Genomic DNA, 25,051 nt, shown 5'->3' with positions numbered 1-25,051 from the left:
CCTCGTACTCATGCATGCTCGATAAAGGTTGGGTGTGATATCTTACATTCATATGTCCAGCCAAGTCCGATGCTATTTCCGGGAAAATATGATCATTGTAATAGCGCAAAGCTCCAATAGGCCAAGCTGTTGCTAGAACACTTCCTGACAACATACCTCACCCACAATACACTCGAGTATCGAGGAGACATACGTATCAGTTACACCAAATCAACAGCAATATCTGACCTTGGCAAACAGACAGACCTCGATCGAAATGCCATTGCCGATAATATCAAAGAGCCGTGCAATCGCACACCATTTCTGCGTCTCAATGATACAATCGTCATTGAATTGGGCGTCTGCCGGCATCAGTTCTGAGTACATTGTCAACAATAAATGGAACTCCTTAAATCCTATCTCCCATAACGTCATTGTTAGGTCAGGTGACAATTACGACTCCTATCATAAACTCAGCTAATGTTGACAGGCGCGACACAATTGCCCAACTGAAGCTATCGATACCAAGACACAAGGCTGGTAGCTTAGCTGCAGTCGAGCGCGGCTCATATCCGTCACACAATGTACCGAGAGGCATCATTTCAGCCTAAAGGTCATCCCCGACCATTAATCAGATGCGCCTCTCAACTCAGCCACAGTTCTGATCGCCCTTCAAATCGTAAACCATTCGAGGCAGCCTCCCAGTGGATGGTAGATGGCAGCCGCACGGTACCGGTGCACGCCATGGTACGTTAAAAACAACGCCACGGTACTCCCCACGTGACTCTTATAAGCCGCCGCCACTTCACCAACAGGCGTTGGTTTTCCAGATCCCAGCCGTATTCCCAGGGGTCACTGTCGTCTCCCCAAGTTTTTTTTTTTGCTGATCTAAAAGCTCGCTCCTGGGTCTCATCTATCTCAAACCCTGGGTAGAACCCATGACCCGACCCTCACACTCATAGAAATCCTACCCTCGCTCCTCCAGAAATCCTGCGGACCTGTGATGATTCTAAGTTTCAATGTCGCCCACTCCGCATCGCTCACCGGCACCTCACTCCCTCGGGTCTCACCTCGCGGTCATCATCAGTCGTATCACTGAACGACCGACTGTGACGGACCATCTCATCTCCAGAGTTCGACTCCACGTCATCCCTCCAGCTGACGCGCGCAGAGCCGGCCTCCTCCTCTACCGGAGTTGACAGCGACCCGGGCAGCTCCGACTCTGAGGGTGCCCGGCCGTCGGTCTCCAGGCCGGGGAGGGGCGACTCGACGGGCGGCCGCGACGGCAACTGCTGGTAGACGTTGCCGAGTCGCTGCCGACGCTGCAGTTCGGCGGCAGCGCGACGCGTCTCCTCGTCCATACCCGTGTTCACGTACCCGCCGCCCACCGCCTGGACGGAGATGGGGGATCGCTGGTCAGTGGTGTGACAAGTTGCTCGCAATAGCACCTTCACATTAATGTGGATAGTAAAAATGAGGGGTTGGTGGTTATTTTCCGGGAAGACTTTTAAATACAGAAGTCCATAGGATAGCAGGTCGCTGGTTTAGTTTGGGGGGATTTCGGAATTTATTACCTACTGAAGTATAATGCAACTGGAATGTGGGGAGGATAATGAAAATAATTGGCGATGAGATGGGAGTGATAATTATTCGATATGGTGATTAGAGGCATTGGTAACAGCTGGAGGGGAGATAAGGGAATCATCAGTGACGCAGGCGGAGGGTTCACAGGCCCGTCAAGCCTCCTCACGCTTCCAGTAGCGAGGAGGGTTGACGGTAATGAAGAGTGCAAGGCGAGCGAAACGATGGGTATCAGCATTAACTGGTATTTCATTGGATCGGCAGCCGTACAAGAACAGCTGCCACGATAAAAGTGAACAGTTGCAGTAATCAAAGAGTTCTTTTCCAAATAAGCTGCTGTTTGGTTTCAAACTAAGTTCGCTGGTAATGACTCCAGTTTCAACAAGTGCTTGAGCAATGTTAAGAGCAATGTTCGGACTAGTGAATTTATTGCGCAAACAAAACGAAGATTCGCACTGATCTGAACGGGAGTCGGCATTCTTATTCATCCAAACGAGAGATGCCCATCCAATGGTCCCTCTCATCTCTGACTGAACCCACTATCAATTTACCAAACTGATGAATACGCTCAATGCCTCCAAACGGGAAGGCAATCACTCCGTTCAAGCTCTCTCCCACGCTGGCTGTATTCCAAAGCTTACCACGCCCTCTTTCACTCACCGGTAGAAAGACAAGATCATCGTTCTGGAAGCTGGGGTCCAGGGGCAGACCGCGCATGTACTCCTCGTTGACAAACTGCAGGCCGCGGCCGTCCGAACCGTTCACCATCCCTCCGGGGTGGAGCGGCGCGCGCGGCGGCGGGGTCGGCAGCGGCACCGGCGGCGGCGGAACCATGTACACCGCGCCGGCCGCCGACACCGGCGGGCTCGCCTCGCGGCCGGCGCCGTCCAGACGCTCGCGCTGTACGGTGGTGCGGATCCGGGTGCGCGGGCTCTGCGGGTAGTGGACGAAGCTGACGTTCTCGTAGGGACTGCGGACGTCGGCTGCTGCGGCCGCCGCCGGGCTCAGCTCGTCCTCGGAGGCGGAGCGGCGCCGCGGCTCCGGCGGAGTGTCAGCGCCCGGGGAGCCCAGACGGCGGTCCCGCGGCAGAGAGCCGTTCGTCTTGATCCTGCCGGCCAGCACAGCAGTGGAGTCAGTGGAGGGGACGGAACACACTGCTGTACTGCGCTACTGAAAACGCCTGGGCACGTCCAGCCGACGCCAGGCCAGTGGAGGAGACGACGGAAACACACTGCGGCAATGAGCGGCAGTATCACGTCCATCCGGGATACTGAACTCCCCGCTGCTTATGTCACACATGCATATGTACAACACCAGTGCTCAGCAAAGTGAACTCACCCAACTGAAATCAACACCACAATCCGTCACATTTCACATTATCCTATAACCTGCAACACACCAACACCGCACAACACCTCACTGGCCCCCACATACACAGCGTTACACCTAACCCGTTCACTGTACTGGACTGGGAGCGCCAGGAGTGTGCAGTCGCGTCCCACCCCGACCGCGGACGTGACGTCACGATAGCCGTGCCGCCGCACGTCCGTGACCGTGACGTGACCGGACGTGAGCCACGTCACATGGGATGACCCCTGACCTCTACCTACCCTGTGACTATTGCCAGTTGGGCATGGGCATAAACTGTACCAGACAGGATCACAAGCGAATTATCAAATGCATGACATGCAAATGTAGGATTTAGTTTTGAGGGAGTGACTGGCCATTCGGTCCATGCAATATGGAACGCAGGCTTTCATGGAAGGGGTGAGTCAGCAGCATATTCACATGTTCGAATCAGCATATGACAGTTTTTACAAGCCAGTGACACCATTTCGCTTGCATCGCGCTGTGCAGAATGCATGCTGCACCCTGCATTATTCCCCATGGGGTGATACCACGTGCAACGAAAAGTGGCCTCCTCCCAGCAGCATGGAATTGAGCAAACAAACAACGAACGAACATCACTGGCCCCAGCCCGCAGGAGCACGAATGCAGACAGAGGCAGACAGAGGGGTCCCGCGCCGATCCCAATGCCAAGCCACGGAGGCCCCATATCATCATACCAGGGGACCCCTTCCAGGGGCGTAACTTTTTGGTTTTCGTTGGGGGGGGGGGGCAACGCTGTCAGGGGCGCCTTTTTAAGGGGGGCGCCTCCCCGTGACTGTCTAGAAATAAGTCTTATTTCAGTTTACGGCCACATTTTTACCATAGCACGTTGTTTTTGTGCCGTCGTGTTTTGGCACGTTGTGTTGCAGCTTTTTTCTGAAATAGCGCGCCAAAAGCGCGGAATTATTCATTTTGAAACCAAGTACATTTTGAAAGCAATTTGGGGACTAGAGACCGCGGGGGCAGGTTGTGGAATTGGGGACCAGGGTAGTGACGCCTTATTACACACCGCATATGGTAGTTCTTCTAAAGAAATGAGACGAACTGATGAAATGACAAAAAAAACTAATGAAAAAGCGAGATGAAAGATGCAAATCTGTAGAACTTTACCCCACGCAGAAGCAAGGGACGTTTTTACGCCTCCCCTTTTAACCCTCGCCCGCACATGGGGGGGGGGGTGGTTGCCACCCCCCCCAGATAGTCTTTCTGCTCTGCACTCGACATTTTTAGAGCTAGAAGGCTGATTTTTCGTATAGCTGCTCCTCTATCCTTTCTTGATGTTCACTGAAAATTTCAAGTTTCTGTGACTTTTGGTTTCGGAGATATGACCTTGTTTTTCAGGTCATGTCATGACCCAAATGGCCAATTCTGAACATCTTGCGTTTGCTATGGGCCTTGTGAGCTTTTGACACCTTGATTTCGGCCTTTTTTGCCAGTCTTACCTCCCACCTATCATGGAACATGTTGATCGACGATGTACAGGTGTCAAGGTCAGGGTCAAGGTCAACCTAGGTCATCTAAGATAATTACGTTTTAGGCAAGCTAAATTTACTTTTTGTGAAGTTTTTTGACTGCATTTCTGGTAAAAGCTTATCAGATCATGATTTCATGTAATATGGACACATAAACAATCGGTGTACACATCAGTATACACACAGCCACACACAGACATACAAACACATATAAATGACCTTGACCTAGCTTGACCTGAAATGACCTCAGCAACAAAAATCTGGTCGGGTAGTGTGACAAAGAGGTTCTAGCTGGCTTGGCACCAGAAAACGGCATCGTCATCGGAATATGCTAAGCAGCGCACTTGATATCCAACGGTGACCCAAAACAGCAACATTTTTTAGTTTGACCTGACCTGGAAGGTCAACGACTGACCTGAGAAGGTAAAACTGGGTATCATTGGATTCGTCTCTTCCCAAAGAATCTTTTTGGTCTTTACCGCTAAGCTCTATCTCCAACAGGAACGAAATGGCGCGGGGGGGGGGGGTGGCAACCCCCCCCCCCCCCATGTGCGTTCTAGGATGGGAAAATGGCATGTGCGGGCGAGGGTTAAGTTAAGAACACACTTCATACTGCATCTTTTCCGCACGTGTTCTGGAAGCAAGCCAGTGGCAAAAATTTGCCCTCATCGACAAAATAAAAATTCCCCCCCCCCCCCCCGGGGCCCACGCCGGGCCCGGGGGTGTTTGAACACCTCTCATACGGTTTTTCGCAGATATCTCAAAAACGGCGGCGTGGAGCGCCGCTGTTTTTGGCACACCTGTTCATGCATCCTTTTTACACATGTTGTGCAAATTTTAGACCCAGGGCTCTCAAGGTCAGGTCACAAGGTCACGTCAAAAGACCTCACCTCAGAAAAAAGTTGCAATCCTCGTCATAGCTACACCGACTAAACGATCGCCTTGAAACTTTCAGTGATTGATAAGAGTAGCAGTATGTACAAAACGTATATCTCGGAATTTTGATATCGGTGACCTAAGGTCAGGTCAATTTTGCGACCACTCCATTATAAGTCAATGGGAGAAAATTGAAATGCGCCTTTTTTGGACGAATAGTATTCAGAACCCTCTCAAACATCGGTACATAGGTAAACATGACACACTGAATCGGAAAATGCATCTGTGACCCCTCTGTATGCCCCTGAGGTCATCTCAGGTCATGAACGGTCACCACCAGTTTTTTGGCTATAACTTTTGATAAAGACGTGCTAGAGCGATGAAAACATGTCAGATGTATTCAGCTCGACGATACGGATCGACTGATATGCAACATGACCCTTTTCGGTCAGGTTATGACCTTGACCTGAGGTCAAATTTTCAAAATGACCTTTCAAAGTCAACAAATAGTTCATTCGACGCGTCTCGACGAGAGGAACACGATGCTGCCAAGAGTAATGTCACATAAATGTCATTACGTTCTAAAGATGGGCGTCAAAAGAGTCTGAAGGGGCGTCTTCAAGAACCAATGGGACAGCTCTCCTTCTTGAATAAGGGTCTCTGTTCTAGCAACAAGTCAACAATGACATGAGGTGTGAACCACGGGACGCCTCAACTGGCACCAGGGGCAAGTTGATTAACTGTTGAGGCTTGAGGCACTGCCCTTTCGGTCGAAGCCCCGTAATTAGCAAAATATTAGCTATGGCACGTAATTAGCTATGGCCGTAATTAGCTATGGCACGTATCGCTACCAAATTTCAGATACAACTTGGAGGATCTATTTGTCACTTGACCTGGAACTTTTAGCTTCCAGTGACCTAAGGTCATGTCACAAGGTCACAAAACCGATACATTTTCAAAATAGCACTAAAATGCACTATTTTGTTCATAAAAACTAGAGTCCTACATCGATTTGTTGAGACTTGATACACTGCCCTTTCGGTCGAAGGGAGCCGTAATTAGCAAAAGAGATGACGTAGGATACCAGTATAGTCAGAGGAGCGCTAACATTGGCTCGATTGGTGCTTTTTTGAACCGTTGGGACGCTATGCCAAGCAAGAGTGGCGCTTTAACCCGCGCCCCACTGGGGTCTGCGTATAACACGCCCTACTGGGGGGGGGGGGGGGTGGCTATTCATAGCCCCCCTCCTAACTCCGAAACTACTGGGCCGATCGTCAAAATTCAAACGGCGTCTGATAGCCCCGGAAAAACTGTCGAGCGAAACCTAATTTCATTGACCTCGAGGTCACCGATGACGTCACAGGTCAGGTCAAAGTAAAAATTATTAGCGTTTTGGCTTCTTCACGTTTTGGGCTCTGGCCGCCGTCTTACAAGTCAGATCAGGCTCATTTTTGGTTCACACACTCGTGAACAGATGCTCTAGATACTCTGAGGGTACAAAACGTGTACTTTGATTTTCAGGTCAAGATCAGGTCATCACAGGTCACGAAAATATTATATCATGCGTCGGTCAGGTGACACATGTTTTATGGTCCATTTAGGCCAAACATTTCGAATTTGATGTCGTCTGTGTCATTCGAGGTCATTTTGAGTCAAATTTAGCTTAGGTCAGGTCACTTTCAGGTCAAAAAAGGTCAAATTTTGAAGTTAAAATTTTTCAACAAAAAAGGTGTCTATTGGATGCAGTTTGAGCTCAGGAACACGATGGTGCTAATTATATTGGCGTACGATGTCAAATTCGTGCTAAAAAAAATTGATTTGAAAAATTAATAACTGTTAATTTTTTGCAATAATGCGTATAACTTGGCCCTTTTTGAAGATATTTAGCTAAAAGTTGCTAGAGTTAGTCATAATAATGCGTTCTATCACATATATTCCGTTTTTTCGGAAAGTCAAAAACTTAAAAAAAAAAATGTAAAAATGTAAATTTTGAATTTTATTATATAAAATTTTCGAAATTTTCAAAATTTCGAAAATCCGAGATAGCAATTTGATAGCGCAGTTTATTCTGAGTCCTCTCATGCAAAGAAATTGGATCTAGCTTAAAAACTGAGCTCTTGGGAGCGATTGCCGTGGTTCAATGTTTTGCGTCGAAATCGGCCGAACATGACGTCACTCTGACGTCATTTCCGGCCGACCTATGGTAGGTACGAAGGTCAAATTTTGACACAAGGTGTCAAATTGATGCAGTCGAAGGTAATGAACGTTTGGCGTCGATACGTCAAGCGGTTTGGAAGTGATTGCAGAAAAACGGGAGGGGGGGCTATAAATAGCCCCCCCCCCCAGTGGGGCGCGGGTTAACAGCAGGGATACCATAACACACAAGGCCCTGTGGGACGATTACATGGACTCAAGGGGCGCCCTTTAGAATCGGTGCGACACCGTGCAGAGGGCGCCATTCTTAACCACATCAATTTTAACCCGCGCCCTGGTGGGGTCTGTTTATAACGCGACCTGGTGGGGGGGGCTATTTTTTGCCCCCCCCCTCATATCTCCGAAACTACTGGACGGATCCACAAAATTGAAACGGCGTTCGAAAGGCCTGTCAAATTTGTCGAGGGAAACCAAATTTCATTGACCTCGGGGTCACCGATGACGTCACAGGTCAGGTCAAAGATGGAATGTTTCACCGTTCACGGGTCTTCTAGGGAATGCGCTATAACACCGAGGAAAACGCATTTTGTCGAGAATCAGCGATAGGGCGTCAGTTGCCTAGTGGATATGTTGCTATTAGAGGTCACTGACAATACCAGGTCAGGTTACAGGTCAGGTCACCAAGGGTCACAGGTCAGGTCACATGAGCCCAACTTTACTAGGGTTGTGTGATGCATGTTTTATGGCCAATTTTTCATTTTCAACTCAATGGTGTTGGTTATAAGACTATCAGGTACGGCTTAGGTCACTTTCTGGTGAAGTTCAGGTCAAGGTCAGGTCAAGGTCAGGCCAAAAAAGGTCAAATTTTTAAGTTGATAGTTTTGCATAAAATGGGTATTGATTCGATGCAGCTCGTCACGGGGAGTCTAATGGTGGTCTTTTTTTTGCGCTACGGGGTCTAGAATTGCTAAAAATTGAGTTTGAAAATTTGACGTCATCAATTTTGAACAGTTTTTTTCGCTATAACTTCGCCAAAAAAGAGGTATCAATCTCAAATTTGGTATGTGGATGGAAGGCGGTAAGGACTATCACATATATTCCGGTTTTTGCGAAATTCAAAAAACTTTTTGGAATTTCGATTATTATATCCAAAAAAATTATTTTTTTATTTTTGGGGGTCAAAATCCAAAAATTTCAAAAATCCGAGATAGCAGTTTTGTAACCCTGTTGATTCTACAGCTTTTATGTCTTTATCATTTTTCTGTATTTGCAAAGCTATAGGCCTGACAGCTCTTCCCGCGAAACCCTTTTTTGGGTCGAAAACGGCAGAACATGACGTCACTCTGACGTCATTTCCGGCCAACCTATCATAGCCTTTGGACAAATTTTTGGTCACAATGTGTAAAATTGATGTCCTGGAGGGTAATGAAAGTTTGGTGACGATCGGCGCAGCGGTTCTGGAGATATATCGAAAAGTCTGGAGGGGGGCAAAAAATAGCCCCCCCCCCACCAGGTCGCGGGTTAATACTCACTGCAGATGGGCCTCCAAACTGTCTCGAGGGGTGCCTTCGGGAACCGATGGAACAGCCACCGAAATAGGGGCGCCGCTCTAGCTGCAGTGATGACATAAGGTATTGACCGCATTGACCAAAGGAGCGCTTCATGTGGCTAAAGGGGCGCGTTGATAAAATGGTGGGGCGCCAGCTCAGCGAGGGGCGTCGTACTTAGCAAGGAAATTATGTAAGTCAGAGGAGCGCTAATTTCGGCTTGAGGGGCGCTTGTATGAACCGTTGAGGCGCTAACCTAGCGAAGTGTGCCGTTTTAGCAGCAGGGATGCCATAACACTACTAGCGTGCTATGGCATCTAGGCCCTCTAGCCTCCCCCCCCCTCCCCGAGGAGCGTGATGACTCAAGGAGCGCCCTTAACCCTCGCCGGCACAGGCCATTTTGAGTCCTTCGACGGCACAAGGGGGGGGGTTGGTACGACCCCCCCTCGCGTTTGGCCCCTGATCGAGCTAGAGCTTCGCGGAAAAAAACGAGCGTGTTGCCCGTCACGAGAGGAAGCCGATGATACCCAATTTTAAGGTCCTAGGTCATCGGGTGACCTTCCAGGTCAGGTCAATGACCCGAAAACCGGGAAAATCGGGACCTGTTAGAAAGTCGTAAAGTGTGGCTGCTATGTGGTTTTCCGGGGTGCTGATCACGAATATCGTGTTAGTTTTGATCAGAGATGATGTCTTTAAACATTTAGACCAGGCCGGGTCAGGTCAGGTCAGGTCAACCGGTAGGGGCTGTGACGGGTATTCGTAATACGTGTCAACCGCCTCGGACAGCTTCGTAACATGTTACGAAGGCACCAAATCCACTTCGTAAATGTTCAAATGGTTGCTAAATTCGAATTCAGCTAAAAAAACTAGCCTAGAAACATTTAAAACTCGAAAAAGTGAACCGAGGTCACCCGAGGTCACCAAAGGTCAATGACCTGACCTGACCTTCAGGTGACCTTGACACCCACCCTAATGCATGGGAGCAACATCAAATCACATATTTGAACGTTTGAAACCACGAAAAGCTTGCAAACGCGCGGCTAATGCGAGCCGACATGCGCCGAACCGCGATTTCGGCCAAACATGGTCACAGAAAAGAGGTCACAGGTCAAAGGTCATTGGGGTCAGGGTCATGAAATTTTCAGGGTAGGTGTAAAATTGATCAATGCGAGGGTACTGAAAGTTTCGTCGCGATCGGCCGCTTTTTACGCGAGTTATTCGCGAAAAACCTTAGGGGGGGGGGGTTGCATCAACCCCCCGCTGTGCCGGCGAGGGTTAAGAGTTGCTAGGCCACATACATTTCATTACTCAGTGCAGAGGGGCGCCAAAACTGGCACCTTCAGGAGCCAATTGCAATGGGGCAGTCTACGGACTAGGGGCGCTGTTCTAGCAACAATGATAAGGTATTGGCCAGAGGGGCGCTTCATAAACGGATGGGGCGCCGCTCTGCGTGCGGGGGCATTAGTTATTAGCAAAACAGATGACGTAAGACGTGCGTGTTGTCAGAGGGGCACCACTTTGGCTCGAGGGGCGCTTTTTGACCAATGTGGCACGCTATTTAGCTAAGTATTTACTTCCCGCAAGCGGCGCACCAGCCCTGAGGAACGTTACACAAACGACTCTCTCGATATGGGCATCAGAGGCGCCCCTATAGACCTCACAGGCGTCCCTTATTCCCATTGAGGAGCCCCTTTGGGCTTCAAAGGAGCTCCTCTTTCTATGGGCCTCGGAGGCGCCCCAATTTGGCATGCAGTCTCCCCTCTTTCATATTGGGGCGCCATTATGGCCTCAATGGGCGCCCCTTTTGCATGTGGGTGTAGCGAGGGAAATAAGAGAAAAGAGGAAAGAAGGGATAAAAAGCTGCATCTTTTCGGTCCCTCTAACAGCGCGGTCCACTGCTGTTCGGCGGTGTAGCAGAAGAGAGATTCGCTGCTGGAAGGAACTCGATAGTAGAGCTGGTGAAACAGGGGAACCTGAGAGTCGTTGAAGAGATCCCGAGATAGAGATGTAGAGAGGGATCTTGATAGTGATGAAGATCCACCTGAGAGAGAGAGATGTAGATCCTGAGATGGTGTTGAGATCCACCTGAGGGAGATGTAGGTATCCAGATAGAGATCTTGAGATGACGTCCACCTGGGAGAGATGTAGATACAGATCCACCTTGCATACAAATACATCTGATGGAAGATGCTTTTTAATTTAGAGGCTTGATGATTCTGTTCATTGTATAGACCATGATGCACGAGATGCTTCTTCACTGCTCGGATTAGGGATAGAGGGATCCGATCAGCTGGGTTTGCGGCACAGTTGGGCAGGTGAAGGACAGGGCATTCGAAGTCCCGATGACCACTGCCAAACTTATGGGTGGTAATTACATTGATTAATGGAATGTGATCATTCGTCCAGTCACCCATTCCTATATCACTGGCCTCCCCATTAAGAAAAATTGCCCACTTAATTCGTATTAGCGTTGCTAGTTTAGTTGCCCTCGAGAATCATTAGCTTGACTGCCCAACCTGAGTTCTGCTTAACTCCTATCGGCCTTATCCTAAGATTTATCCTTCATCATTCTTCCGCTCATCCACACAACGCATTTGCCCTCCATTCACTCACCCCAATCGATTTAGCAGCCCCCGAAATTCCCTCCGATAGTGTTAGGTGTCTGGCTGACGACGATCTCCCCGGCGAGATAAATGTCTCTTTCCGAAATCCATTTGCATGCTCCGCTAACCGGCGACAAAGATACTTATCGCAGGGCCGTCCAGAATAAATACACAAATATCCACCCTACTAATTTATGGGATTCACTACACGTCCGATAGACTTATGGTACACACATACACGATTTATATCCGACTTATCTCTCTACCGGGAGAGATTACCTATGCCCTCTTCCGGTCCGCGTGTAACATTCCCGTTCACGACCCAGGGACCACAGTTCATATCCTGGAACTATCTTTAAACCATGGGATTTACTCTTCAAGGCCTTACGTGTCCTGGAGTACATTCTTCCCTCCCCTGAGGCTGTCCAGTACCGATCAAAGTACCTTTACGAAATAAGTATGAGGACTTATCCGGGACACTACGGCTCGACTTATCCGCCCTTTGGGTGACTCACCCCTGACCCTCGGCTTCTTGCCTTTGGCATAACTTACTCTCCACTGCACTGTGCCAATCTTCCCCTTCCCCCTGCCGTAGAAACCTCTCACTGCCTTCTCACCCAGTGTTACCTAAGCGGGAAAATTAACAGTGGCCGGTACCACTGGCGGAAAACGTGCATATGCCCTGCGTACGTGACGGTGTGTCCCTCTTAACATTCCGGTCTGGACGTGGGTTTAGAGAAGTGCATCTGTGTCTCATACAGTCATGCTGGTAAACGTTACGCCATAGGAGACGGGCAAACAAGCCGTCTGTGCCTCACAATGCCCTGTGCCAATATTGGTGGAATAATTATTGGCGCTAACTCACAAGAACACGAATAACAGAAACGCATTATTTATCCAAACCAAATCGTAATCTGAAGTCATAACTTCTGCTGCACTCGTGAATCCAACCATCAGTTCTCGTATACAATCCTAGTAGACCTTGAACCGCTCTTGATTTAATCAGATGATCTAGAACCAATTAGTACGCACCGATCTGCCGTCTGGTTGTGATCCACCGTATCATAGTGAATTACTGAATGCTCAAACGGAAATGACTCCTTGAAACTCGTTCGATAGCTTCTGACGGGCTACTAGTTACCTATACAAATTATCTTTATAAAGTGCCAGAACATTGCCATAGGGGTCCCTAGCCTTTCATAGAAAATCTAATTTAAATCATCCTATTAGCAGTAACCAATGCACATCAAACGAACTGCAGTCCTAGATATCATATAGCATGTCATATTTAAAATTATGCATTAACTGTTTACGTTCTTATCCTGTTGCAACTTTCCACAACTAACCATGCTCCTATGCAATGACCTTCACCTACCGCCCGCGCCCCAATTACGGCTAACCCACTGCCCCTGTTGTGGTTGCTCCTCGCGCCCTCTGGCGGCTCAACGCCCGCGTCGGGAACGACGATTACCACGACCGCCGGCCGGCGCCGCGTCGACACCGTCAGTCAGTCACACCGCTATGGGCGCGTCAACACTCGTGGTACAGTGCTCGTGCGTGGTGTCTCTTCTGGCCGGGCAGATTCACCGGATGTGTCAGTGAGTGTGAATCTGGTAAAATATCGCTGCAATATCTCTCTGGTCGACATCTCATCAGCTCCATTCCACGTAAGTTTTTTTTTTAAATTCAATTCCTGTCCCATTTAATCGTTTCCCAACAAAGATGGTCCTTTCTAGTATTTATTCTACAAAAGCACAACGATCGGTACCTATATTAGTCGCATATGAGTTCTAACCACAAACAATTCTACATCTACCTGTTACTCGACATTTCACAATTTTAATGACGCAAAGTGACCATCTTAAGTCGCAAAGTGTCAAACCGTCAACCTCAAACCACTGCTCACAACTCTGCCCCTAAGTAACAGAAGAAATTCCGCCGTAAGCTCAAGCATTCGTATCTGTCGAAAATCATAACTCATAGCCATATTCATAGATCGATCGCATGAATCAGTCGCCACCTTAAAACATTACATTCCTTTTCAGCCGTATTTACCTGTTCCATAATTGATTTCGACTTCGCAATTAATTCCTACAGCAATATTACCAATGATTTCACAATGCAACTTTGTGTGAATACAGCACGAATCTAAACCCTTAATTTCACAAACGTTCCAACCTCAAAACGCACCTGGCCATCGCCCATAATAAATCGAACGAACCAGCTTGACCGAAAACAAAGACATTTCAACGCTGTCACGCATCCTGTCATCAATTTCAGCGTTCGTGACACTGAGCTGCTTATGTAAATTTTCGAATCTCGCTCTCGGCCTAATCGTGAACTCCAACTGACAATAACGGTTTGCTGGCGACTCTGACATGACCTCACAATTCAGATCCTAAGATGCTACTAGGGTGTCTGGACCAATAAGTTCAAAGTAATTTAAGTTTTCCAATTCCAATTGAGAGTGCATTGTATGGCAACAGAAATTGTTTGGCAGTCGTCACTGGCACGGCAACCGGGCAGAGGGGGGGGGGGGGCAAGGATCAGGGATTGAGCAGACTTTTCAGCAACACTCACATTCTGGAGTTTCTCTGCGCTTCCGCTTCTCAGTGTGGTCACAAGCGTCGGCTGCTGTCCTCGGTTCTGGTCGCTCGAACTGAAGAGGCTTCTCGCGGGTGACCCCGGACTGACGGCGGCTCCCAGATGGCGTCTCCGGCTCCAGCTGTGGACTGTGACTCTCGGCTGCTCGACTGTGATTCTCCCTCTGGTTGGGTGGCGCACCCTTTTATAGTTGGGGGGGGGGGGGGTGACTGCCACGCCCTTGCGACGTCATCTTCCTCTGCCTTCTTCTGGTGGGTGGGCCGTAAGATGGCGCCCTCTGTCCTGTTTAGTCACCTTGCTCCTCTGTGTCTGCAATTTTTTGGCCGTCGAATCGTCTTCGTGTTGAGTGCTTTATCATTTTAGTAATCGCTGGCATAAAACAATCCCCGAAAGGTTTGTGATTTTCGAGTTTTAATTTTGATTCTTCAATTTCATTTTATTCAAACTTTTGTTTCCTCCCGTTTCGTCTGCCGCCAACGCCCCTGTGACGTCACTCTTGCTCCGCCCACCGTACCGGGGCGTGGCCGTAACGCAGCGCCTTCTTCCTCTGCGGAGATCTCTGGAACTACAGGTCATTGCTTGCGGCTTGTTGTGGAGGTCACCTTGAAGTCGTTCTGCCGGGTCGCTCACCCTGGGTTGCTGTACACCGACAAAGGGGGCTATGTGCTCCAGCCGGCCTCCATCCTTGACACTGCTCCATGATCTGTTGACATCTTTTGCTGATGCAGCGTTATTTGAGGAGGTTCGAATCGCTCATCTTGCGGTAGCTGTCTCCATAGGCGGGCGTCGTAATGAGAGTTTAACGGTTGCCCATTGCGAAGACCTCTGGAACTACTGCGTTTTTGCTTGCCATAGGATCTTCCTGGTTGTGCCATTCCCACCATGTGACTCAGCGCGGCGCAGCTGTTGTGGTACCTGACAGAGTACGTGACAAGTGACAGAGTACCTTAACGTGCTCGCTCGCCGCCGCCGCCGGCCGCGGTCCTGACGTAGCTTGTTGACTCAGCTGTGCCTCGACGGTTCGTACTGATGTAGGCGGCATCGTCTTCTCGCAGATGTGTCTACTGCGGCTATTCCCACGGACAGTGCTCGTTGCGGGAGATGAAGAAAAGTGATGTGTGGGGATGGTGGGCCTGGTGACTGGGGGGGGGGGGGGGGGGGGGGGGTGAATAATGAGAGGGGAGGGGAGCGCAGCAGCAGCGCTCCGCTCAGCTGTGCGTCACCCGGTAGCAGCGATGGGTGAGTGAATGGAGGGCTAGGCCTGTGACCGGACTGCGGGGGGGGGGGGAGAGACTGCCGGACCAAGCCGTGCCGAAAAGATTCTACGTTAAATGTTAAAGATGTAGCCTGCTACATCTTCAGTCCAAACAACCCTAGTTGCGTCCTCGCAACTCATACAAAAAAAAAGTCACACCCCTTACTCATCTAAATTTACACAATCATGTTAAGTTCCGCAACGCCTACAAAATGACATCGTATACCTAGTACAGTACACACACGCACCTGCTGTTCCTCGTCCCCACCTCAGTTTGTCGTTCACCAGATCCGGGTCACGTGCACCAACCACTTTGGTTAGTCCGATGTCGTCGGTGGCCGTCCGGCAAGTGGCTTCTCAGGAGGGTGAAGACCTCTATAGCAGCCCAGGTGGGCGGCCTCCACAGCAGTTCGGGTGGCAGCCTTCACGGCAGCCCGGGTGGCAGCCTGCCATGGCAGCCTGGGTGGGGCTGCCTCCACGGCAGCCAGGGTGGGAAGATTCCACAGCAGCCCGGACGGCGGGCTCCATGGCAGCCCGGGTGGGCAGCTTGCACGGCGGCCCGTGTGGGCAGCCTACGTGGCAGCCCAGGTGGATGACACCTCCGTGGCAGTCCGGGTAGGCGACCTCCATGGCCGGCCCTGCCGCGACCTCCGTGGCCGCCCGGGTGGCAGGCTCCGTGGCAGCTCAGGTGAGCGACCTCCATGGCAGCTCAGGTGGGTGTCCCCCGCGGCAGCACGCGAGGGCAATGCATCCCCGTGGCAGCCCGGTTGGGTGACCATCGTGGCAGACCCGTGACAGCCTCCGTTGTAGCTCAGGTAGGCGACTTCCGTGGCAGCCCAGGTAGGTGACCCTCGTGGCAGACCCGGTGACAGCCTCTGTGGTAGCTCAGGTAGGCGACTTCCGCGGCAGCTCAGGTGAGTGACCCCCTAGGCAGCACGCGATGGCAATGCATCCCCCGTGGCAGCTCAGGTAGGCGACTTCCGCGGCAGCTCAGTTGAGTGACCCACGGGGCAGCACGCGAGGGCAATGCATCCTCCGTGGCAGCACAGGTGACATCCGTGGCAGCTCAGGTATGCGACTTCCGCGGCAGCTCAAGTGGGTGACCTCCATGGCAGCCCGGGTAGGTGACCTTCGTGGCAGACCCGGTGACAACCTCCGTGGCAGCTCAGGTAGGCGACTTCCGCGGCCGCTCAGGTGATTGACCTCCGAGGCAGCACGCGAGGGCAATGCATCCTCCGTGGCAGCACAGGTGACCTCCGTGGCAGCTCAGGTAGCGACCTTTCGGCGGACCAGGTGACAGCCGTCGCAGCAGCCCATGTGGGTGATCTCTGCAGCAGCCTATCTGAATGGATCGTTTGGCAGTTGGTCTTGCAGCATCCTGGCACCCTCTCCTCGTTCACCAACATGATAATCGCCTTGGCTGTGTTTGTGAAGACGACCGTGTTTGATTTTGATTCAGTACAACACGAGCATTCCGCCTGTTCTTCTTCCTCTTCTGCTTTTGATATTGCTGTCCTTTTATCCTCAATACTCTAGAAAGTTCGAGCTCTCCTTTGCAATACAGCAGCTGACCGTGACTTGGACTTGTTGTACAGCAGAACGTAGAAGAATTGATATGCTGATGCAAACAATTGTCAAGTTTCATTTTCGGCCTGTCTTCTGTATTAGTCTGATCCTTTGTTCATGAGACAGCTTCATTTCCTTATCTTATCTTCAACAACTTCTTCTATGTCCTTTTCAGTATTCGTAAGACCGCTTCCTCTCATCAGTTCCTTCACGTCGACCCCTGCAGCACGTTCATTTCCACTGCTGTCAGTATTTCGAACACCTGCTCAATTCTTCAACTTTCCTGTCATCAGCCACCATCATAAGCTTCATCATCTTCACACAACTTTCTTTAGCTCATCCTCTTTCTTCATATCGACCCCTGCAGCACGCTCATTTCCACCGCTGCCAGTATTTCGAACACCTGCTCTATTCTTCAACTTCTTCCTCTTCTCCATACGGTTGACTTTCAATTCATCAACTTCGGGTTCGGCGGCATGTGCCAGTCTACCAGCTTCACAATTTGAGAATTATCAAATCCCCACGTTTTGGGCGCCATTTGTAGCGAGGGAAATAAGAGAAAAGAGGAAAGAAGGGATAAAAAGCTGCATCTTTTCGGTCCCTCTAACAGCGCGGTCCACTGCTGTTCGGCGGTGTAGCAGAAGAGAGATTCGCTGCTGGAAGGAACTCGATAGTAGAGCTGGTGAAACAGGGGAACCTGAGAGTCGTTGAAGAGATCCCGAGATAGAGATGTAGAGAGGGATCTTGATAGTGATGAAGATCCACCTGAGAGAGAGAGATGTAGATCCTGAGATGGTGTTGAGATCCACCTGAGGGAGATGTAGGTATCCAGATAGAGATCTTGAGATGACGTCCACCTGGGAGAGATGTAGATACAGATCCACCTTGCATACAAATACATCTGATGGAAGATGCTTTTTAATTTAGAGGCTTGATGATTCTGTTCATTGTATAGACCATGATGCACGAGATGCTTCTTCACTGCTCGGATTAGGGATAGAGGGATCCGATCAGCTGGGTTTGCGGCACAGTTGGGCAGGTGAAGGACAGGGCATTCGAAGTCCCGATGACCACTGCCAAACTTATGGGTGGTAATTACATTGATTAATGGAATGTGATCATTCGTCCAGTCACCCATTCCTATATCACTGGCCTCCCCATTAAGAAAAATTGCCCACTTAATTCGTATTAGCGTTGCTAGTTTAGTTGCCCTCGAGAATCATTAGCTTGACTGCCCAACCTGAGTTCTGCTTAACTCCTATCGGCCTTATCCTAAGATTTATCCTTCATCATTCTTCCGCTCATCCACACAACGCATTTGCCCTCCATTCACTCACCCCAATCGATTTAGCAGCCCCCGAAATTCCCTCCGATAGTGTTAGGTGTCTGGCTGACGACGATCTCCCCGGCGAGATAAATGTCTCTTTCCGAAATCCATTTGCATGCTCCGCTAACCGGCGACAAAGATACTTATCGCAGGGCCGTCCAGAATAAATACACAAATATCCACCCTACTAATTTATGGGATTCACTACACGTCCGATAGACTTATGGTACACACATACACGATTTATATCCGACTTATCTCTCTACCGGGAGAGATTACCTATGCCCTCTTCCGGTCCGCGTGTAACATTCCCGTTCACGACCCAGGGACCACAGTTCATATCCTGGAACTATCTTTAAACCATGGGATTTACTCTTCAAGGCCTTACGTGTCCTGGAGTACATTCTTCCCTCCCCTGAGGCTGTCCAGTACCGATCAAAGTACCTTTACGAAATAAGTATGAGGACTTATCCGGGACACTACGGCTCGACTTATCCGCCCTTTGGGTGACTCACCCCTGACCCTCGGCTTCTTGCCTTTGGCATAACTTACTCTCCACTGCACTGTGCCAATCTTCCCCTTCCCCCTGCCGTAGAAACCTCTCACTGCCTTCTCACCCAGTGTTACCTAAGCGGGAAAATTAACAGTGGCCGGTACCACTGGCGGAAAACGTGCATATGCCCTGCGTACGTGACGGTGTGTCCCTCTTAACATTCCGGTCTGGACGTGGGTTTAGAGAAGTGCATCTGTGTCTCATACAGTCATGCTGGTAAACGTTACGCCATAGGAGACGGGCAAACAAGCCGTCTGTGCCTCACAATGCCCTGTGCCAATATTGGTGGAATAATTATTGGCGCTAACTCACAAGAACACGAATAACAGAAACGCATTATTTATCCAAACCAAATCGTAATCTGAAGTCATAACTTCTGCTGCACTCGTGAATCCAACCATCAGTTCTCGTATACAATCCTAGTAGACCTTGAACCGCTCTTGATTTAATCAGATGATCTAGAACCAATTAGTACGCACCGATCTGCCGTCTGGTTGTGATCCACCGTATCATAGTGAATTACTGAATGCTCAAACGGAAATGACTCCTTGAAACTCGTTCGATAGCTTCTGACGGGCTACTAGTTACCTATACAAATTATCTTTATAAAGTGCCAGAACATTGCCATAGGGGTCCCTAGCCTTTCATAGAAAATCTAATTTAAATCATCCTATTAGCAGTAACCAATGCACATCAAACGAACTGCAGTCCTAGATATCATATAGCATGTCATATTTAAAATTATGCATTAACTGTTTACGTTCTTATCCTGTTGCAACTTTCCACAACTAACCATGCTCCTATGCAATGACCTTCACCTACCGCCCGCGCCCCAATTACGGCTAACCCACTGCCCCTGTTGTGGTTGCTCCTCGCGCCCTCTGGCGGCTCAACGCCCGCGTCGGGAACGACGATTACCACGACCGCCGGCCGGCGCCGCGTCGACACCGTCAGTCAGTCACACCGCTATGGGCGCGTCAACACTCGTGGTACAGTGCTCGTGCGTGGTGTCTCTTCTGGCCGGGCAGATTCACCGGATGTGTCAGTGAGTGTGAATCTGGTAAAATATCGCTGCAATATCTCTCTGGTCGACATCTCATCAGCTCCATTCCACGTAAGTTTTTTTTTTAAATTCAATTCCTGTCCCATTTAATCGTTTCCCAACAAAGATGGTCCTTTCTAGTATTTATTCTACAAAAGCACAACGATCGGTACCTATATTAGTCGCATATGAGTTCTAACCACAAACAATTCTACATCTACCTGTTACTCGACATTTCACAATTTTAATGACGCAAAGTGACCATCTTAAGTCGCAAAGTGTCAAACCGTCAACCTCAAACCACTGCTCACAACTCTGCCCCTAAGTAACAGAAGAAATTCCGCCGTAAGCTCAAGCATTCGTATCTGTCGAAAATCATAACTCATAGCCATATTCATAGATCGATCGCATGAATCAGTCGCCACCTTAAAACATTACATTCCTTTTCAGCCGTATTTACCTGTTCCATAATTGATTTCGACTTCGCAATTAATTCCTACAGCAATATTACCAATGATTTCACAATGCAACTTTGTGTGAATACAGCACGAATCTAAACCCTTAATTTCACAAACGTTCCAACCTCAAAACGCACCTGGCCATCGCCCATAATAAATCGAACGAACCAGCTTGACCGAAAACAAAGACATTTCAACGCTGTCACGCATCCTGTCATCAATTTCAGCGTTCGTGACACTGAGCTGCTTATGTAAATTTTCGAATCTCGCTCTCGGCCTAATCGTGAACTCCAACTGACAATAACGGTTTGCTGGCGACTCTGACATGACCTCACAATTCAGATCCTAAGATGCTACTAGGGTGTCTGGACCAATAAGTTCAAAGTAATTTAAGTTTTCCAATTCCAATTGAGAGTGCATTGTATGGCAACAGAAATTGTTTGGCAGTCGTCACTGGCACGGCAACCGGGCAGAGGGGGGGGGGGGCAAGGATCAGGGATTGAGCAGACTTTTCAGCAACACTCACATTCTGGAGTTTCTCTGCGCTTCCGCTTCTCAGTGTGGTCACAAGCGTCGGCTGCTGTCCTCGGTTCTGGTCGCTCGAACTGAAGAGGCTTCTCGCGGGTGACCCCGGACTGACGGCGGCTCCCAGATGGCGTCTCCGGCTCCAGCTGTGGACTGTGACTCTCGGCTGCTCGACTGTGATTCTCCCTCTGGTTGGGTGGCGCACCCTTTTATAGTTGGGGGGGGGGGGGGGGTGACTGCCACGCCCTTGCGACGTCATCTTCCTCTGCCTTCTTCTGGTGGGTGGGCCGTAAGATGGCGCCCTCTGTCCTGTTTAGTCACCTTGCTCCTCTGTGTCTGCAATTTTTTGGCCGTCGAATCGTCTTCGTGTTGAGTGCTTTATCATTTTAGTAATCGCTGGCATAAAACAATCCCCGAAAGGTTTGTGATTTTCGAGTTTTAATTTTGATTCTTCAATTTCATTTTATTCAAACTTTTGTTTCCTCCCGTTTCGTCTGCCGCCAACGCCCCTGTGACGTCACTCTTGCTCCGCCCACCGTACCGGGGCGTGGCCGTAACGCAGCGCCTTCTTCCTCTGCGGAGATCTCTGGAACTACAGGTCATTGCTTGCGGCTTGTTGTGGAGGTCACCTTGAAGTCGTTCTGCCGGGTCGCTCACCCTGGGTTGCTGTACACCGACAAAGGGGGCTATGTGCTCCAGCCGGCCTCCATCCTTGACACTGCTCCATGATCTGTTGACATCTTTTGCTGATGCAGCGTTATTTGAGGAGGTTCGAATCGCTCATCTTGCGGTAGCTGTCTCCATAGGCGGGCGTCGTAATGAGAGTTTAACGGTTGCCCATTGCGAAGACCTCTGGAACTACTGCGTTTTTGCTTGCCATAGGATCTTCCTGGTTGTGCCATTCCCACCATGTGACTCAGCGCGGCGCAGCTGTTGTGGTACCTGACAGAGTACGTGACAAGTGACAGAGTACCTTAACGTGCTCGCTCGCCGCCGCCGCCGGCCGCGGTCCTGACGTAGCTTGTTGACTCAGCTGTGCCTCGACGGTTCGTACTGATGTAGGCGGCATCGTCTTCTCGCAGATGTGTCTACTGCGGCTATTCCCACGGACAGTGCTCGTTGCGGGAGATGAAGAAAAGTGATGTGTGGGGATGGTGGGCCTGGTGACTGGGGGGGGGGGGGGGGGTGAATAATGAGAGGGGAGGGGAGCGCAGCAGCAGCGCTCCGCTCAGCTGTGCGTCACCCGGTAGCAGCGATGGGTGAGTGAATGGAGGGCTAGGCCTGTGACCGGACTGCGGGGGGGGGGGGGAGAGACTGCCGGACCAAGCCGTGCCGAAAAGATTCTACGTTAAATGTTAAAGATGTAGCCTGCTACATGGGCGCCCCTAAACTATAGACCTCAGAGGCACCCCGAAGGGCCTCAGAGGCCAATAAAGTGCCCCTCTTTCGCATGCAGGCGCCGCTGTGGCCATCTCAGGCGCCCGTGTTTTGCATTGAGGCGCCCCTGAGGACTTCATGGGCGCCCCTCTTTCGCATGCAGGCGCCCCACGGTCTCAGAGGTTCCCCTCTCACGCATCCCATTTTCATAGGCGATGGCGCCCCCTTGAAAGATGGCGCCCGCGCTCCTATGACGCCGCTGGCCCGTGAGGGCGCCTTTCAGGCCAAGGGGCGCCCACCAAGGTTGGGGGGGGGGGGCAAACGGAATGTTGGGGTGGCAGAATTTCAAGTTGGGGGGGCACCTGCCTCCCCAAAAGTATACAAAGTTACGCCCCTGACCCCTTCCCAGTTCCCCTACCCCCAGACCCCACGCTTGTCCCTCATCATACCTCCTGTGCGCTACTGCCGGCGAGTCGGGCGGCCGGGCGGCAGGGCCGGAGAGCGGTCCGCCGGCCATCTGACTGTCATACTCGGCACACATGTGTAGGATCTCGTCCAGACGCGACTGTTCCAGCTGCTGCAGGGCGTCGGCTGAGTCCGGGTGGTCCTGAGGTACCTGATGGTGGCAGAAGACGGAGACGGAGGTTAGGGAGAGGGGGGGGGGGGACAGCGGGCGGGTCAGCAGTTTTTCTATATACACTTAGGTCAACATACGCACACTATGCACTGGTGCTAGTGCTGACCTAGAGAGCACCAACGTTCAATTCGTGACGGTCACTTTGGGATTCAGTGAAGTGTTTGAGGTAGACACAACTTGCGAAAATGCGCAAAATCACGTTCTTTTACAAGTACCATGACCACTGATTCTTGTCGTTACGTAACAAGTTTAACATAAACAGTCAGCCGATAAATTCAAGTCAGCTGATAAACTCTAGTCGGCTCATTTTGCGCCAGATGAACACCGTAACTGAGAAATCACCAGTAGATGTCTAAACCAGTGGTCGATAAACTTATGACATATGAGTACCATCACAGTAATCGTGTGATGATCAGTACCGCATAACCGTGCAGTAGCAGCATATCGCGAGATCATACCACCGGTTAACCAACCGAGAGAGCGAGACGCAGCAGCTCTATACAATATCCACTTCATCAGCAGATAATCTGCATCCAATACCCATACCGAGACGGCGGCGCGGTACCAAGGCCTCACTGCCTGAGCCAAGAGATGTAGATCAACGCAGTGGCAGGCGGGACGCCTGCCTACCATCATCGGACGGCCATCCAAATCTATCGCTCGGTCGTCAGCGCTAGAGCGCCAGCGAGGACGTAATTGCAGCCACAAATCATCGCCGTTAGATTATTTGCACGGTCACTGTGCAGGCCGTGCGCACGGTCCACCCGAGATATCACCATCGACAGACTGTAAGCCACCGGTCCGGGGAGCCCAGCCGCGCAGGGCGGGTCGGGCTGGACGGCGTCAGTGGCCTCGACTGCAGCTCTGCCGGGGTGCGGGCGGGCGCAATCCAGGCATATCGGATTCAGTGATCGGCCCGGAGCGGGGCGAAGCAGAGCAGGGGGCAGGTGGAGGAGGGGAGAGAGAGGTCACTGGCCGGGTGCATGCTCACGCACAGGCGGAGTCAGTCGTTCCTGCAGCGTGCACGACCGATGCATTACATGGAGCAGGCTTCCGCGATAGCCGGGAATGTTAACGAGCGGCCATCTGGTCACAGTGCTGGCGCGTGGATGCGAACAGGCCAGCCGAGACAGTCGTGGACGATCTGTGACGTCAAACCGGAGATAACACTGGAGTGGAGAGCTTATTGGCAGCACGCTGACATATTTCCATTGCGATAAACAGCTGCCCAAGACAGTGAGAAGTGAAGATCGAAGGGAGATGTCTCGCAGCAGACTGTTTCTGCCAGCATTGCGTCAGTCGCCGCCGCCCTGACTGGCGCGCCCACCCCGCTGATCGGGTGTCTGGGTCAGAGCACAGGGCCTTCCCAGGGCGACTGCAGTCTCCGCGTCACATGTGCTGAGCGCATCATGGGACGCCTCCGCCGCCCGCTATGAAAATAACCACGGCGGCGGTCAGGTCGGCGGCACGTCAGTAAACACATTCCGTCACTGTTCCACCGGCGTGTCGGCACATCTTTCCGAGCGTAACGCACCACCGCAAACGGCGCTCGCTCAGCGAAACAGCGGCACAGCCCACCACGGAGCCTCCCACCTTCTGTTGCAGTCGGCATTCCAGCTAGTCGACCTGACAGCGTCGCTGCTGAACCGCTCTGAATCAATCTTAGGCCCCTGGATGGCAATTCAACGCAGCGCGTCGTTACATTATGGAACGATGCCTCTGCCTAATGTCCATCCTTGTCAAGACCGCGGGGGTCCGGGTCTGCAGCGAAACGCATCACGGTCCCAGGGGTGCAGTCAGTCAGCTCGGGAGGAGGGACGGCCTTCGTCCGCAGACAGACTCACAACTCACCCACTGAGGAGCCCGCCTGACGCCGCCGAGTCGAGATGGCTAGACGACTAACATGCGCCCACACATAGACAGAGACGGACAGACGGAGCGACGTCGTCCGGTGTACGGTGACTAGGAGCGACACGCCACTACCTGAGATGGACGGCCCGACACACTGTACTGCAGCGTACGGCCCGGCACGACGCGACACAGTAAAGCACGACACCCTACACCAAACTGCGCGGCACTGCACCTGGTTTAGCACTGTAATGCGAG

At 50.9% G+C, this 25,051-nt stretch overlaps 1 protein-coding gene across 1 annotated transcript in view; it reads right to left on the bottom strand.

Annotated features, from left to right (window-relative positions):
• LOC122387525 (pleckstrin homology-like domain family B member 1) overlaps window positions 1-25,051 on the bottom strand; it is a 67,656-nt gene that overhangs the window by 22,480 nt on the left and 20,125 nt on the right. Inside the window, exons 5-7 of the mRNA XM_043377789.1 lie at window positions 22,758-22,924; window positions 2,221-2,668; window positions 1,050-1,370 (exon numbers count right to left, since the gene is read on the bottom strand). Coding sequence (XP_043233724.1) covers window positions 1,050-1,370; window positions 2,221-2,668; window positions 22,758-22,924 — 936 coding nt within the window. The remainder of the gene's footprint in view (window positions 1-1,049; window positions 1,371-2,220; window positions 2,669-22,757; window positions 22,925-25,051) is intronic.

The sequence above is a fragment of the Amphibalanus amphitrite genome, unplaced genomic scaffold (genome assembly GCF_019059575.1).
Source record: "Amphibalanus amphitrite isolate SeventyFive unplaced genomic scaffold, NRLGWU_Aamphi_draft 000288F_arrow, whole genome shotgun sequence".
NCBI classification, from domain to species: Eukaryota; Metazoa; Arthropoda; class Thecostraca; order Balanomorpha; family Balanidae; genus Amphibalanus; species Amphibalanus amphitrite.
Note: the sequence above shows the minus strand (reverse complement) of the source record. Positions and strands in the feature narration are given on the sequence as shown.